The sequence below is a fragment of the Chamaea fasciata genome, unplaced genomic scaffold (genome assembly GCF_029207755.1).
Source record: "Chamaea fasciata isolate MVZ Bird 193981 ecotype frontalis unplaced genomic scaffold, bChaFas1.0.hap1 SCAF_4, whole genome shotgun sequence".
Classification (NCBI taxonomy): Eukaryota; Metazoa; Chordata; class Aves; order Passeriformes; family Sylviidae; genus Chamaea; species Chamaea fasciata.
The window spans coordinates 60,211,709-60,228,596 of record NW_027094089.1 but is presented as its reverse complement, the minus strand read 5'-3'; the positions used below and the strand labels follow the sequence as shown (position 1 = coordinate 60,228,596).

At 42.4% G+C, this 16,888-nt stretch overlaps 1 protein-coding gene across 10 annotated transcripts in view; it reads right to left on the bottom strand.

The window, feature by feature from the left end:
• GOLM1 (golgi membrane protein 1) overlaps window positions 1–16,888 on the bottom strand; it is a 41,112-nt gene that overhangs the window by 5,323 nt on the left and 18,901 nt on the right. For all 10 annotated transcript variants that reach the window (XM_066181729.1, XM_066181733.1, XM_066181725.1 and 7 more), the window contains 3 exons: window positions 16,385–16,487; window positions 11,146–11,272; window positions 413–524 (listed from right to left, as the gene is read on the bottom strand). In XM_066181729.1, the coding sequence (XP_066037826.1) occupies window positions 413–524; window positions 11,146–11,272; window positions 16,385–16,487 (342 nt within the window). The remainder of the gene's footprint in view (window positions 1–412; window positions 525–11,145; window positions 11,273–16,384; window positions 16,488–16,888) is intronic.

Sequence of the window (16,888 nt, the reverse complement as noted above, 5' to 3'; positions counted from 1 at the left end):
ACAGCACATGGGAAGTACAGATGTGTGTCTGTTGTAAGCCTAACTTTCAGCTATTCCACATGGAGGAGGAGTACCAGGGTGATTATGTCAAACTTTTTAAGACTGCAAATTTTAAGTATGCTTGAAAATTATTCCTTCCAAGAGTTGGGTATTTTCTCCATATTAAATCAGAAACGTGACTCAAGAATTGTAAATATTTCTATTTTCCTTTATGTGCAACGTACCTACTACAACAAAACTGAACCAACAGAAATCCTAGCAAGTTTTCCTTCAGCTGGAAACCTGATTGATGTTCAAACTGTTGGTCTCACATTTTTCATCTTAATCTGGTGTACAAAAATGTTCCTAAATGTTCAGCTGAATCACAACCATTCTTAACCAATTGTTAGTGAGACAAGGATTTCCTTCTTACCTTTAGCCTGCTCCAGGTCTGTCTTTCTCACTGTAGGTACTGCTTTAGGAACATCTTCACTGTTTTTCTGCTGTTGCTTGAGCACTGTTTGTTTCAAGGCTGGCGTATTGACCTATAAAGTGAATGTATGCAGATAAGCACTGGTCTATATAACTGCACCTGGATTTGGAAAGGGAAGTAGAATTTAGATAAGAATTCTGCAGGGGAAAAAATCCTAACACACTTGGAAATATTTGGACTGAATTTTTTATTGGTGATAGAAGTACTGTACAATTCTGAACATGCAGTAATGTTTCTATGTAACAGCACAGCACATCAGAATTTTAACATACCTTATTTAACTGCAGCTAATGATAAGATTGCTGTCCTTGGTTATTCTTGGAGTGTTACAGAACAGTAACACCACACATTTATCCACTGTTATTCTGTTACTGTGTCAGGGTCAGCAGAGCAAATAAACAGATGCCATTTACTATTAATAGTCTGCAGGGCAGGAAAACCAACTTTGGTCAACATTAGGCTTCAGCTGAGTAAGGCTTGTATAGAACTGGTCTGTAACTATGTTAAATGCAGGATTAAGAAAAGTACGAATTAACCAACGAGAAAACAATACCTGTTTAACATGATGGAGCTTGCTTAAAAATGTATTAAATTCTGGTGCTAGACTGCTATAAGCATCTAACGCATTTAGATATTAAGCCTAAGATGTACGCCATCTTGAAGATCTTCCAATTGGGCAATTAAAATTCTATTTATGGTCCTTCCGTATGTCAGTGTTGGCATGTTTGCCTACCTGAGGCCCCCTTCCATCTCCTCCCCATCTCTGGATCTAGTGGCTGGCAGTCCTGTGCTTGGTGCTGTCCCTGTCAGTGAATCCCCTCTTCCACAGCATGGGAAACAGGGAGCTCAGGAATGCCATGTCACCACCTCTACATAAGTGACTCCCAGACTATATGAATTAAGAATTTGGGGGTCTAGGTTTGTATTAGACCTCTTTGAGAGAGACTGGACTCAACTTACGATTCTCCATTAGTTCCAGGTGAAAATGAAAGATGGTCAGTGAACTGTGGGATGTACCCAGGGGCTTTCGCACAGGTGAAATTAAGAACACCCATCCTCTAGGAGGGGAATCTGGACCTGCCTGTAGAGAATGGCGATTCTCCAGCTACAGCCTGTTTCGGAAATTGAGTGGAAGTACAAGAAGTTTGAAAAGATGGGGTGGCCATGCTTCCCCTAACGCAGCCCTATGGCTTATATGGTACCCCTTGTGGCACTCAGGCTCTTCTCTTCATGGTCATTACTCAAGCAGTCAAGACCCTGCTTTCCCCAATACATGGAGTTATTCTTTCCCCACTGTCATCTCAGAAACACTAAATGAGGGTGGAAATCCAGGGCCAGCAGGGAAAGAGCAGCACTGAGCTGTTCGTAGATGAATTTATGAGAATGATCAAAGAGAAAGACTTGAGAAGAAAAGGAAAAGAAAACAAAAAGATAAGCTCAGATATATGGGATTACCTGCCTGGCAGCCCTGCATCAGTGACTTCAGTGGGACAAAGAAGCTACAGCTGATGGCTTGTCCTGGGTTGAAGTATATTCTATCACCATCTTCATGAACTGTTGAAACCAGGTGAGGCAGTGCTCCCTGCCTCCTCCACTCTGGCTTATCTTCTGTTAATGGGCCCATCAGCACTTCAAGAAGACCACCTCATCTGGACTGCTTCCATCACTACGCTCAGGTTGTATTCTGACTCTGTCAGTGGTCTTTTGTATTATTGCATCTATTTTATTTTACTTTCTTTCCTTTCTTCCTATTAAATTGTATCTCTGACTTGGAGCCTCTCATTTGTTTTGCTTTCAAACCACTATATTTTGGCGCCCAACGTGGAGCACAAGGCACTGAGAAAAGTCAGAAATACAATTTTGTATTGAAGAAGACATCTGTTTGCTGTGATGCTCAACATGTTTGCATGTGTCTTATATCTATCTCTCTATATTTTTCCACAACTGGGGCACTATCTGCCAGTCTTAATGCTCCTGTGTAGACCAGAGTATGGTACTAAAATTGCTTTATTGGTCTATTATGTCCATTGCTTGATAAACTCCGGGGCAACGAACATCATTCAGAATATACACCCACTTCTGTTTTCTTGTTCTGGTCTAAGATGCTACATCTGGGGCCTCAACAATCTCACCCAGCCCCTGTGGGGAGGGGTGAAGAATGATTTTTTCCAGCTTTTCAGGCATGACACAGCAGTTTTTGAAAATACGGAGTACCCTCTGGAGGCCAAGGACAGCATGATGTTGTTGTTAGTCCTGCTTTGTCTTCTCTGCATGGCCCGCACCATGCTTAGAATCAAAACACTACATGGTGCGATACAGCGTGTTCGGAAGGAAGAGGAAGAGGGAAAAAGAAGCAGAGCAACAGCATCAGTGTCTACACAGAATGTCAGAGGCAAAAGGAACCAAAGGCAAGGCAACAGTGTCCTCATCTACACAGACCATCACAGAGGAGAAAGAAGCCAAAAGTGAGGCAACAGTGTCCACATCTATGCAGACTGTCACAGAGGAGAAAGGGACCAAAGGTGCCATCAGCATCTCCACACAAACCGTCACCGAACCACAACAGCCTAAACCAGTAGCAGTTGCCCCTGTTCAGAAGAAATCAAGGACCAAATCAGTCCGTATAGTGATTGATGAGGGTGCAGCAGGACCTTCACACCCAGCAGAAGAGACAGAGCCAGAAATCATCACTCACTCTCTATCTCTGGGTGAGCTGCGTGACCTGCGAAGGGAATTCACCCCCCAGACCAACGAGTCCCATCCTGACCTGGCTGCTCCGCATCTGGGACGCTGCAGCCAATGACACCATTCTGGATGGAAGTGAGGCCAGGCAACTGGGATCGCTGTCCCGGGATGTGGTCATTGACCAGGGGATCGGGAAAAGCCAAGAACCTCTCAGCCTCTGGCAGCGACTGCTACCAAGTGTGAAGGATAGATACCTTTGTAAAGAAGATCTCCAAGTGCACCAAGGAAAATGGAACACAATAGAACAAGGTATCCGATGCCTGAGGGAATTGACTGTGTTGGGAGATCATTTTTTCAGAAAACAAAAGATTTCCTAAAAGCCCAGATGGTGTCCAGTGCACATCATGGATGTGGTTGAGATTTGCACGGCTTGGACCAGAGATGTACTCACATTACCTGGCAACAATGCAATGGAGGGAAGGGGAGGACAGGGTAGGTGTCTTGGCCAATAAACTAAGAATTTACAAGGACACTGTCACTGCCCCCGTTTGTACCCATGTCTCGTCTGTGGAAACAAGATTGGCTGAGCAATTCCAGAGCTTGATTGAAGAAAGCCATCAGAAACTGAAAAAAGAACTTAAGGAAGAAATTTACCATATCCAGCCAGAGCCAATGAGAGTCTCTGCCATTAGGAGCACGCGCTCCCCAGCCAGGGAGAGAGGATACACACCACAAGGTAACCTCTGGTCTTTTCTTTGGGAGCATGGAGAAGACATGAGGAAGTGGGATGGAAAACCCACCTCCTCCTTAGCAGCCCGGGTACGTGAACTGAAAAGAGAAACACCTACCACAAAGAGCCCATCTAGAATCAATGTTGCTCCGGTCTCTCGTGCACAGAACTCCAGACGGCACAGGAATGATGATATGACTGATCCTCTTGAAGGAAGCTCAGAAACATATTTACAGGAAGAGAGCAATGTATGCCATGACCAGAAATAGGGGGGCCCTGCCTCTAGCCAGGTAGAGGAAAGGGACAATCGGATCTACTGGACTGTGTGGATCCGATGGCCTGGAACATCTGACCCACAAAGATATACGGCTCTGGTTGATACCGGTGCTCAGTGTACTCTGATGCCATCAAGGTACGTGGGAGCGGAACCCATTTCCATTTCTGGGGTGACAGGAGGATCCCAAGAGCTGACTGTACTGGAAGCTGAAGTAAGTCTAACTGGGAAAGAATGGCAGAAACACCCCATTGTGACTGGTCCAGAGGCCCCATGCATTTTGGGCATAGACTATCTCAGAAATGGGTATTTCAAAGACCCAAAAGGATACTGCTGGGTTTTTGGCATAGCTGCTCTAGAGACAGAAGGCATCAGACATCTGAATACCTTGCCTGGACTCTCAGACGACCCCTCTGCTGTGGGACTACTGAAAGTTGAAGAACAACAGGTGCCGATCGCCAGAGCAACAGTGCACCGTCGGCAATATCGCACCGACAGAGACTCTGTGGTCCCCATCCATAAGATGATTCGTAAGCTGGAGAGCCAAGGGGTGGTCAGCAAGGCTCGTTCACCCTTTAATAGCCCTATATGGCCCGTGCGTAAGTCCAGTGGAGAATGGAGACTGACAGTGGATTACCGTGGCCTGAATGAAGTCACACCACCACTGAGCGCTGCCGTACCAGACATGTTGGAGCTTCAGTATGAGCTGGAATCCAAGGCAGCAAAATGGTATGCGACCACTGATATTGCAAATGCCTTTTTCTCCATTCCTCTGGCAGCAGAATGCAGGCCTCAGTTTGCCTTCACCTGGAGGGGCGTGCAGTACACCTGGAACTGACTGCCCCAGGGGTGGAAGCACAGTCCCACCATTTGCCATGGACTGATCCAGGCTGCACTGGAAAAGGGTGAGGCTCCGAAACACCTGCAATACATTGACGACATTATCGTGTGGGGAAACACCGCAACAGAAGTCTTTGAGAAGGGAGAGAAGATCGTTCAGATTCTCCTGAAGGCCAGCTTCGCCATCAAGAGGAGCAAAGTCAAGGGACCTGCTCGAGAGATCCAGTTTCTGGGAGTGAAGATGGACGGCGTCAGATTCCCACCGAAGTCATCAATAACATCACAGCAATGTCTCCACCGACCAACAAGAAGGAAACACAAGCTTTCCTAGGTGCCATAGGCTTCTGGAGGATGCACATTCCCGAGTATAGCCAAATCGTGAGCCCTCTCTACCTGGTTACCTGCAAAAAGAAAGATTTCCACTGGGGCCCAGAACAGCAGCAAGCTTTCGCCCAGATCAAGCAGGAAATCGCTCATGCGGTAGCCCTTGGCCCGGTCAGGACAGGATTAAAAGTGAAGAATGTGCTTTACTCTGCAGCCAGGAGCCATGGTCTGTCATGGAGCCTTTGGCAGAAGGTGCCGGGTGAGACTCGGGGACGACCACTGGGATTCTGGAGCCGAAGCTACAGAGGATCCGAAGCCAACTACACTCCCACAGAGAAGGAAATCTTAGCCGCCTATGAAGGAGTCCAAGCCGCCTCAGAGGTGATTGGTACTGAAGTACAGCTGCTTCTGGCACCTCGACTACCGGTGCTGGGGTGGATGTTCAAGGGAAAGGTTCCTACCACACATCACGCCACCGACACCACGTGGAGCAAATGGATCGCCCTGATCACGCAGCGCGCCCGTATTGGAAACCTGAATCACCCTGAGATTCTGGAAATTATAACAAACTGGCCTGAAGGTGAGACCTTTGGATTATCCTCTGAAGAGGAGGAGCAAGTGACACGGGCCGAGGAAGCCCCACCATACAACGAGCTACCGGAGAGTGAGAGACGATATGCCCTTTTCACCGACGGTTCCTGCCGAATTGTAGGTGCTAACCGGAAATGGAAAGCTGCTGTATGGAGCCCCACACGACAAGTTGCACAAGCTACCGAGGGAGAAGGTGGATCAAGTCAGGTCACAGAGCTTAAAGCTGTCCAGCTGGCTTTGGATATTGCTGAACGAGAAAAGTGGCCGAGGCTCTATCTCTACACTGACTCATGGATGGTGCCTAATGCTCTGTGGGGATGGCTGGACCGCTGGAGAAAGGCCAACTGGCAGCGCAGAGGGAAACCCATCTGGGCTGCTGAGATTTGGCAGGACATTGCCACCCGAGTAGAAAGGCTGGCCATGAAGATTCGACACGTGGATGCGCACGTACCCAGGAGTCGGGCTAATGAAGAACATCATAACAACGAGCAGGTGGATCGAGCTGCCAAGGTGAAAGTATCACAGGTTGATCTTGACTGGCAGCACAAAGGAGAATTATTCCTAGCTTGTTGGGCTCATGATGCCTCTGTCATCAAGGGAGAGATGCAACATATCGATGGGCTCGTGACCGAGCGGTGGACATTACTATGGACAGCATCTCCCGGGCTATCCATGACTGCGAGACCTGTGCTGCAATCAAACAGGCCAAGTGAGTGAAGCCTCTGTGGTATGGTGGACGATGGTCAAAGTATAGGTAGGGGGAAGCCTGGCAAATTGACATCACCCTTCCCCAGACCTGCCAAGGCAAGCGCTACGTGCTCACCATGGTGGAAGCAACCACCGGATGGCTGGAGACCTACCCTGTGCCTCATGCTGCTGCCCGGAACACCATCTCGGGCCTGGAAAAGCAGGTCCTGTGGAGACATGGCACCCCTGAAAGAATTGAGTCAGACAACAGGACTCATTTCAAGAATGGCCTTGTAAGCACTTGGGCCAGAGAACATGGAATCGAATGGATATACCATATCCCATATCATGCACCAGCTGCCAGGAAGGCGGAATGCTGCAATGGACTGCCTAAAACTACCCTTAAGGCACTTGGTGGAGGGACTTTCAAAAATTGGGAATTGAACTTAGCGAAGGCCACCCGGATGGTCAATACCCGAGGGTCCATCAATCGAGCTGGTCCTGCCCAGTCTGAATCCTTGCACACAGTGGATGGAGATAGGGTCCCTGTGGTACACATGAGAGGTATGTTAGGAAAGACTGTTTGGATTTATCCCACCTCGGGCAAGGGCAAACCCATCCGTGGGGTTGTCTTTGCTCAAGGACCAGGTTACACTTAGTGGGTGATGCAAAAGGATGGGGAAACCCACTGCGTACCACAAGGAGACCTTATTTTAAGTGAGAACTGTGTGTAGGTTTTCATTGTATATACGTGTGTGTGTGTAGTTTAAGGAAGGTATTGATTGGGATGGTAATAGAATAAGGGGTGGATAATGTCCTGGGTTGAAGTATATTCTATCACCATCTTCATGAACTGTTGAAACCAGGTGAGGCAGTGCTCCCTGCCTCCTCCACTCTGGCTTATCTTCTGTTAGTGGGCCCATCAGCACCTTTGCTACACAGCTCACAGATAACCCCCTCCTGGACTACCTCCTGTTAATGGGCCCATCAGGCCTTATCACATGACTCACCATCCCATTGTGAGATGCTCCACCCAGAGGGAGGAACCAAGCATTCCAGCCTGGATATAAGCTGAGACTCTGAACACCAGGGGGGTGCTTACCCACTGGATTGCCAGAGGACCCGAGCTACCAGACCTTTCTACAGGATCACTGCTTCAGAAAGACCACCTCATCTGGACTGCTTCCATCACTCCGCTCAGGTTGTATTCTGACTGTCAGTGGTCTTTAGTATTATTGCATCTATTTTATTTTACTTTCCTTTCTTCCTATTAAATTGTATCTCTGACTTGGAGCCTCTCATTTGTTTTACTTTCAAACCACTACATGGCTCCAAACAAATGTCTGCTAACTTCCATGGCCATTGGAAACCAGAATGTTCTCCAGTCATCATCAACTCACTGTATTACCATCACTGCCCTCCAGAACTAACTCAAAGGAGGTAGCTGTGTCAAGGCAGGGGTCAGTTTCTCCCAGATAACAAGAGACAGGACAATGGGAAATGGCCCCATGTTGCACCAGAAGAGGTTTAAATTGGATATTAGGAAAAGTTTCTTTGCTAAAAGAGTGGTCAGGCATTGGAACAGTTTGTCCAAGCAAAGGAATCACTATTTCTTTTCAAAAGGTGTACCACAAAAATCTGGCACCCAGTGATGCTGGGTTAGTGGTTGAACTTAGAGGATCTTTTCTGACCTTAATGATATTATGATTCTATAATTAACAGAGAGCTATGTAAATTCAATTCACGCAAACATTTAACATTGAAAGTGATATACACACGAAGACCATTTTTCTCTGTACCAGTTCGGTGAAAAAAAACCCCAGAGTGTTACAAAACCATTTGTTCTCTGGAGATTTTTTTTTTTTTTTTTTTGTATTTTTATTTTTATTTCATTTACAAAAGAAACCAAAGCCAAATATGCAGAGAAAGCACAAGCATATGCACATTTAGAGATATAAATGTCTTTGTGTCTGGTACCATGTAAATGAATGGGCAATCCTATGGTATAGGAAGTCTCACAGTTAACAAAACTGTTTTCTGTTACCCATTGTCATTGGTACTGTCAAGACTGTAGCTTCCCATTTATCTAAGGAGGGGAATAAAACACTATGTTGTCAAATGTTCATTCAGTCATTTGGAAAAATGTCAACAGAAAGAAGTAGCTAAGTCACCAAGAAGCCAGAGTTGTAGCATGACTACTTGGCTGTTTTGAAAAGTATTTAATTTTCGTCAAAGCCAGGCAGAACAAGAACTTTTTGTGTCAACACCATGAAGTCCAGTATCAGGAACTAATCTAGCACTAACTCTTACCAATGCTTGACAAGCAAATGTTACTGCAAAATATTTGGTTATTGCAGTAAATATATTCAGGAGAACTCCATCTTCCTTCAATCAGTAAAACAAAAATGATGTATTTAAACATGGTTCTGTTTTATAAATAATTCAGAGATCACTTGAGATCACCTTGAGATCACTCTCTACAGTAGTAATCATCAGAAACTGAATGTAAGACCATTTTCACTTCTTATTGGGCATGAATTCTTCTGCAAAAATACAGAGCCTGGACTTAATAACAAGACGTTACCTCTTAATTACACAGGCAAAATCCCTTTACACATCTTAAATTGCTGTCTAAGTAATTCTTAATGTCAAATAGATTCAAAGGGTATGTGCTGATTTTTTTAAAGTTGAAGTAGTTGGATAAAAAGATAGTAATTGAACATGTTGTATTTTCTTCAGCCAAGAAGTATACTTCATTCTTCAAATGACAGAGCTCTAAGTAAAGCTGTTTAGTTATTAACCAACCAACACTCCATTTTCTTTCTATTTTAAGACAGACTTTACTATTACATAAGCACATCTTAAAAATAGGAATTATTCCAGCTTAAAACACTGGACAAAAACATATGGAGACTTTGTCAGGGTCATCTTGCACTAACTATAACTAAGTATGCTTTTATTAAAAGCAAAAGACTGAAATTCTTGGGCAAACAAACAACTGAGAAAGTTACAGCTTGGCCAAAGAAACACTGCCACAAATACTAGGGAATGTACGCAGACAGAAATTATTTAGGCAGTAGCTATATTATAAGTTAGCTCATCTGAGACCATCCCATTTACATATAAAAAGGGTAAGAGATTAACCTGCCCTGCCTTACAGATAATCTGCTTTGAGTAAAAATTGCCTCCAACTATGCACCTTCCTGCAGGAGACTGAAACTGTCCTGTCGAGGGGCTTCAGTCAAACTCCTCAGGTTCCTTCTAAGATGATTTATCTTCAAAACTGGAAATGGAAGTAATAAAACCCCAAAAATACAGCAAACAAACAAATACAAACAAACAGAGAAAAGTAATCTAGTGGAAGCAATTGTAATTAAAATCTGTTGCAAAGCCACACTAAAAATTAAGTTGACCACACCTATATTAGGGTCTTCCCTAGAACAACTTTCTTAAATGATATATTTGACAAACTAACGTATCATCTCCAAATGATGCAGGTTCTATTTACTTAAAATGATATATTTATTATTTACGGTTTATCTACTTATTTGATACTGTTGATAAAAACTATTGACAAAAGCTGTAACTTTTGTTTTAAGGCATAACTGGATAGCACTTCCTGTTTCTAATGCTTCATTCATGTTGCAGCTCTCATATAGCACAGGTTCCCAGGATAAATGGTCACACACTTCAGTAGCTCTCTCTGCCCCTTTTTACATAAAGGACTGGACACAGACTGAAACCATTACCTATGGGAAATTCTGGGCAGATGTTTTAGCTATTTTCTCACACACTTCTTCACCTCTTTGTAAAACCAAGATTCATTCCTCACTGCCTTACCCTTTCCACCTCTGAAGTCATTAAATTTAGCTTTTTCTTAGCCAAAGAGAAAAGGGTATATTCCATCAAACCCCCACTGCCTTTGTAACGAGAGTAGGCCACCCAGGTAGAGGGAAAGCCCCTCTGCAGTCACATGTAAAAAGTCTAACTTCTGAAACTTCTGTTTGTTCAGTAATCCTGAAGAAAAGGCTATTTTGGTACAAAAATAAACTGGGTGCCTTCTCACCCAAGAGCTTGATTGCCTCTTTCCAGGACCATCCCTATCAAGCTTAACCAATCAAATCCTATCCCTGACCAAATCTGGCATCAATGAAGAAGCATCAATAAATCACATGTCAAGACAAGAGGATGAACTGAAATTTCTCATCCTTAAGAAACAAAGCAAGTACGTTAATAAAGTCAAAAGATATTGTTAACTAAAGTTCAGTCATGTAAATATTCCTTAATGGACCCCACATCACTACCAGCACCACCTCTCAAATTCTGCCCATCTCAGAGACACAGTGATTTGAAGCATCCTACAGGACATCTCCTTGTTCTGTCCTTGAAATCACCCCATCTCCCATTCATTCATTCATTCAATGAAAGCTGAAGTAGTGAAAAATTTAATGAAATGGGTATTGCTAATAGGAGATAGCAGAAAGGTGAAGAAACATTTAAGAATTACAAAGAAAGTGTTTTCAAAAATTATCAAAACCATACTTGGCTATCTTCTTTGAAGTCTTTGTTTTCTTTGATTTGTGGTACACCACTACTCTTTTTTGTAAGCTCATCTATCCTTTCTTCACATTGTTCTTTTAATTCTTTCATCTGGTTGATACACTGTGACCTGAAAAAACATGAACAAGACTATTAACTCTCATCTAGACTCTTCTATAACATACTTTTGTAAAATTATCTATTTTTTTAATATATCTATTTTTTCTTTATGTTTTATTATTCCTTTTATTCTACTACCTGGCTTTATATTTGAGAAGTCACTAGGAAAAAATGAGGCATTGACCTAAGTCCTAAGGACAAATTCATAGTGCAAGCAAGTTCTGTTGGAAGATATTAAAATACTTCTGTTTCACTAGCTCAACAAGCTACATGATTTTTCCTTTTTGTCTTTGCTAACCAATTGAGTTAAGTTAAAATCAATTTTGATTCCTGCAGCATTTCTACTATGATTACAGAAATTTGTATTTTGATTTTAGCCAGAAAGAGGAAACAGAAAAGTACCAGTGTAAATAGAAAACAGATGTAATCTACTCTTAGCTGACTGAACACACTAACTCAATATTTCAGCAAACTGCAGTGCTGGAAGATGTAACAAAACATGTTACAGAAATGGAGTTCATTAGTAGTTACTATAAGTTCCAGAAGGAATATATCCTAAAGGTGCAAGCACTGTATATCTTTTACATACTTTTAATAGTTACACAGCACCATTAGCATCTTAACCTTTCTGACAGCAGTCTTCTGAATCTGTGCAACCCGCTCTTTCCTCACAGCTCCCTAACTCCTAGGTAAGGTCTGCCGTTGGCAGCAGTGTTTTTCCTAAAGCTGCCAGGGCAGTGTTCTCCCCTCCTGTGGATGTTCTGGGGATCCTGTGCAAAGCCCTGAGTTTTGTCAATCTCAGTTTCTCAGGGCAAGTGGCTGCTGTCAGGGCAAGATCATCCCTGCTCTCCCACTCTCTTCATAAGTCGTTTTATAGCTTTCAGTTTATACCAGAGGAAGAAAAAGACCTAGTGAATAACAAACCAAAATACGCACTACCCCATAATACACACACTGAAGCCTTAGAAACTAGTCACCATATGACCCCAAGTATGTTCTGACCCAACTGTGAACAGGAACAGCAGTTTGTTTCGAGTGGCTCCCAATGGCAAGTATATCACACAAGGGGAAAATGTGGTGAAAAATCACCATCTCTGTCAGTACCCACTGCCCTGGAGAGCCTGCCCAAGGAAGAGCAGGCTCTTTCTTGGCTGCAGACTACATTTTCTTTTCCATGCTCTTCTAGCAGCAAAAAAGTCTGATGGGATTTTAAAACCTTTTCTCCTCTCTCCTTTGTTTTTTCCACTCAAAGGTAACTTCCAGTTTTTACATATGCAATCAGCTACTGACCTTGCAAACATCTCTCTGCATTCAAAATCTTTTCCAGCAGCCTTTGTACAACAGCATGGTCGATATACTGCAAGTTTCTCCTCCCCGTCACTAAGACTAAGAAGGGAGGTGAATTTCTCCTGATTCTGGCTCTGACCAGTGTTATTCTGAGTGTCAATACCCTCCGTGCAACAGCAGCTATTTCAGACAGTCATGTTGAAGTTTCTAAAGCTGCAAATAAACTACTACATAATCCAAAGGAGTTTTTGGGCTATGTGCACTCTACCACAGCAAGCGACACATTTTTATTGCACTTAGACCCTTCTCCAGCCCTGCTTTTCAAAGCAAAAAATCCCTTCTGTAGTTCACACCTTGAAAGGAAGAAAAGTAGCAGACAGATACTGTCATGTAAATACTCTACTCATGCTTACAACACCTTAGTGTACAGGGACAGCCTTAGTTTCTTCACCTCATCCCATCAACGTGACATTTCAAATGTGCAAAAAGGAATGTTCTTAAATTCAGCCTCTGTGGAATGCTTTCTTCTTCACTACATAGTTAATTCTGTGACACAGAGCACCTTTCGTACTAGCAGAGACACTCTCAAGAGAGAGGGATGAGGCTACCAGTGTTGTGTGCACTCATGCTTCATGTGTTCTGCCTACCTGGTCATGTACAGATGTGCTCTGCATGCACAGGAACCAATGTGCAGCCTCTCCCCTCCTGGGCTGCTGGATTTGCCTATCCCCCAGCACGAGAAAGAGAGTACCCTTGTTCTCCAGGAGCATCTACCATCTTCTCCTTTCAACCCTACCAAAAAAGATTACTCCTGCATTCACACTCTTGCACTTGTCAGGTCTGAAAATATGACACTAATTATCAGACTTTTTACACATAGTGAGATTTCTAAGGACGCTAGATTTTAGTATTTCTAAAATCTTTCTAAAGATGTAACAAACAAAGTTCTTGGGAACAAAAATCCATTGGAATATTGAAATGTATTCAATAACGATTTTAAAAGATGAGTGCAAAGGCTTCTGTTTCACTCTGGCTGCTGCAGGAGAGAAGGGTCAGTGTACCAGTTAGTCTTTGCTGAAGAAGTTTCAACCACAACCAGACACCACTGGCTACAGTACATACCAAGGGTATGTTGTGAAGTCAGCTGCTGAGGAATGCACACTCCTTTTGCACACTACACCAGTAAGGCCAGATAGCTCCTGCTGACTTCTCCATGGAAAACACTAAGCTTGCTCCAAAAAATGCTAAGATGAAACTTCAAAGATTTGGGTACAAGAAGAAACAATGACTCTTTTTTCTTTCAAGTTCACAGATCTTGTTCTTATGCATTTCATTTGCACAACTGCTTTTACCACTGTCTTCTACAGAATAGTAACTGAATGTTTAAAAAGAGTGATTTACAATATGTGCCGTTTAAAAAAGACATTTAACTTCTGTCCTCTTTTAATATAACATTTTCAATTATACAAATAATATGGTCTCTCTATTTTTGCACTGGTCAAACTTGCAACGTATGGTACAAAACCTTCATCCATACAAATCAAAGTAAAAGGAAGAAACACATTATCAGGTCTAATGCCCCTTCCTGGCAAGGCAGAAGAAAAGAGAGGCAACACAGTGGTTTATGCCTAATGTGGAGGGGAGGAAGGGAGACAAATTAAAAGGAACATTTGGAGTCTTTCTGGTAATTCTTATTTTTCAAAGCCCACAATCACATTGGGAAAAGGTTGTTTGTAAGCATTTAAAGTGACAGTATTAAGAGAGCATATAGCAGAGAGGAACATATGTAGCCAAGAACCATCAAATATCCATTTCTGCAATTACCAAAACACAGTGTAAAGTTAGTTGTGTAAATTACTACAACAGAGAAATACTGACATTCCAACATCCTCCGTAAAGGTACACAACAAGCAATGTTTTAAAAAATACATATTCCTGCTAGAACTGTGTGAATGCTGCACAGTACTGAAGCTATAAATTATTTTATGAAAAATCAGTCCAAAGTTTGTTTTCCTCACTTGTACACTTAGGAAAAAAATCTAGAAATAGAAAATTACCATTTAAGTATTATTCAGCAAAACTAGTGAAGACAGGATAGCTCCTTGGCTGAAATAATTGCCTTTATGGACTCCCATGGAGTCTCTGCAGGAAACGGGGCACCTGCCTCAAGACCAACCAGAAGCAGACCAGCTAGCTGAGTCCCTGTTCAGCTACCACATGGCTGACTTACCATGCCTGTCTCTACACTTAACCTCATAAAAGTAAACCCATCTTTACCACTGCATCATGCTTCACTCTTCACCTTGAGCCAGCCCAGACCTTGGAGCTATCCTGTCTGAATACAACTTTCCTCTATTAAACAAAAAAGGATTCTTTATGGTACATTACCACAAGCAGGGGTGCTCTGTCAGTGATTTCCTCAACAGACCCATGCTTGTAAACACTTCACCAGACACGGGTGATAAACCTCCACGTTTCCCTAAACCAGACTAGCTACATTTGCTTTGTATCACTTCCCCTGCATATGTGGATCAATCCAGTGCTTCACAGGTGTACCTCTCGCGTGGAGCATGACTGTCCAGCAAATAGATAGATTTGTGCTATATACAGAGCTATTTGTTCCTGCTGATCTCAGATTTAAAAGGAAGACACTGGCAATCAGATTCACAGAACTATCAACAGAGGTCCATGAGTCTCAAGTCTGTCATTTAACTAAACAGCAAACAGACAGTGCTTAACAACCATGGTACACAACAAACACAGAGGGGGAAAAGGCCCTTAACAGACACATAAGCAACACAGCTTATTGAATGGCAGGTACAAACAAAAGTTTCCAATTTCCTTCTAATTTTCTGTTACAAGTCTTAAATTACAGCTCCACTAATATAATCCATCTAGGTCATCTTTATCACATGAGTCATAATCCAAGAAAAGGTCACAACCTACTGGTAATCAATAAGTATCACAGAAGCACTAGTATTAATCCTTAATTCTAAAATGAGGGGAAAACAAAAAGAAGAAAATACTTAGTTCAAGTGCAGCCTGCTGATTTCACGTTCTTTGAATGTCGTGTTCCACTTTTAGTCATAATTCCTACAAAACCTGGCTAAACAATGGCTGCTGAAAAAACACCTATCACTGCAACAATTACATTATTGATGGAACATCATTATGAGAACATGCAAAAAGCAAATTCTATTGCTTTTTTACATCTATGCACAAGGGAGAAGATATTGGAGGTTGTGAAGGCAGGTGGAGGAAACAAGAATATTATTGAGCAGAAAGAACCAAGGAGCAATTGCTAGAAATACCAGATATGTGTATTTAGTGTAAGGATACTGATAAGTACTTTTTTTTCAGTTATCCATGCTTTACAATTTCAGTGGGAAATCTCAAGAAAAAGCCATGATTAAGTATGCCATGTAAAGCAGAGCACACGAGTCTGATGGTACCAGAAATTCCCAAGACCTTTGTCAGCTCAATAAGGTACAGCTTCCCATCAGGTGTTCCACCACCCTAACTCAAATTTCTTCACAGTTTAGCCTCTTCATGTTTCAATTTTCCCCCACATTTCGTAAGTGATAATATTGCTACCTTTATCCCCCTGAAATAAAAGGAACATCAAGAAGTGTCTGGGCACAGAGATGAAAACATTGGAGAATTTACACTCTTCTCCAAGATCAACTGCGAGAAATTTTAGATGATGTGTCAGATGTTACCTTCTCCTTAAAAAAGTGTACTCACTAAGAGAACTATAGCTAACACAAGAGTACTCTGGGTTATAACCAAGTTACCTATAATTTGGGAAGTCATCTTTCCTAAAGAGCATACTTACAGGTCATATGAGAATTTCCTCTGAAGGTTAGTCTGGTTCTTCTGAAACCAGTAAACATCCAGCTGTAGATTTCCATATTCCTTCTGTAAGTCTTTCAAGTGTTCTGGTCAAAGCAGGATTAAAATACACATTAAAACACACATATATGCATACAGACTCTACAACAGAAACATCAAGAAACAAATCTACAATAACAATGCTAAATTAAAGCATCTGTCATGTAAACTACACTTTGTACACAAATGTATGGATAATTGTTGAATTTATTCAACAAGAGTGCACAGGATCTGGAAAGAATAACCTTTCAGCATAATATATTAGTAAAACAGTATAATGCATACTTTTACCTACTTTTCCTCTTAAGGAATACACAAAACTGATTTGCAAACCCTGCTAAGTTGCAGTCTGGAAAATCTTTAAGTCTATGAAATCATGATCAGAAGACAGTGTGAAACAGCATTCACTTCATTTATCAGTCATATACAGACAAGCTTGCAATGCTTT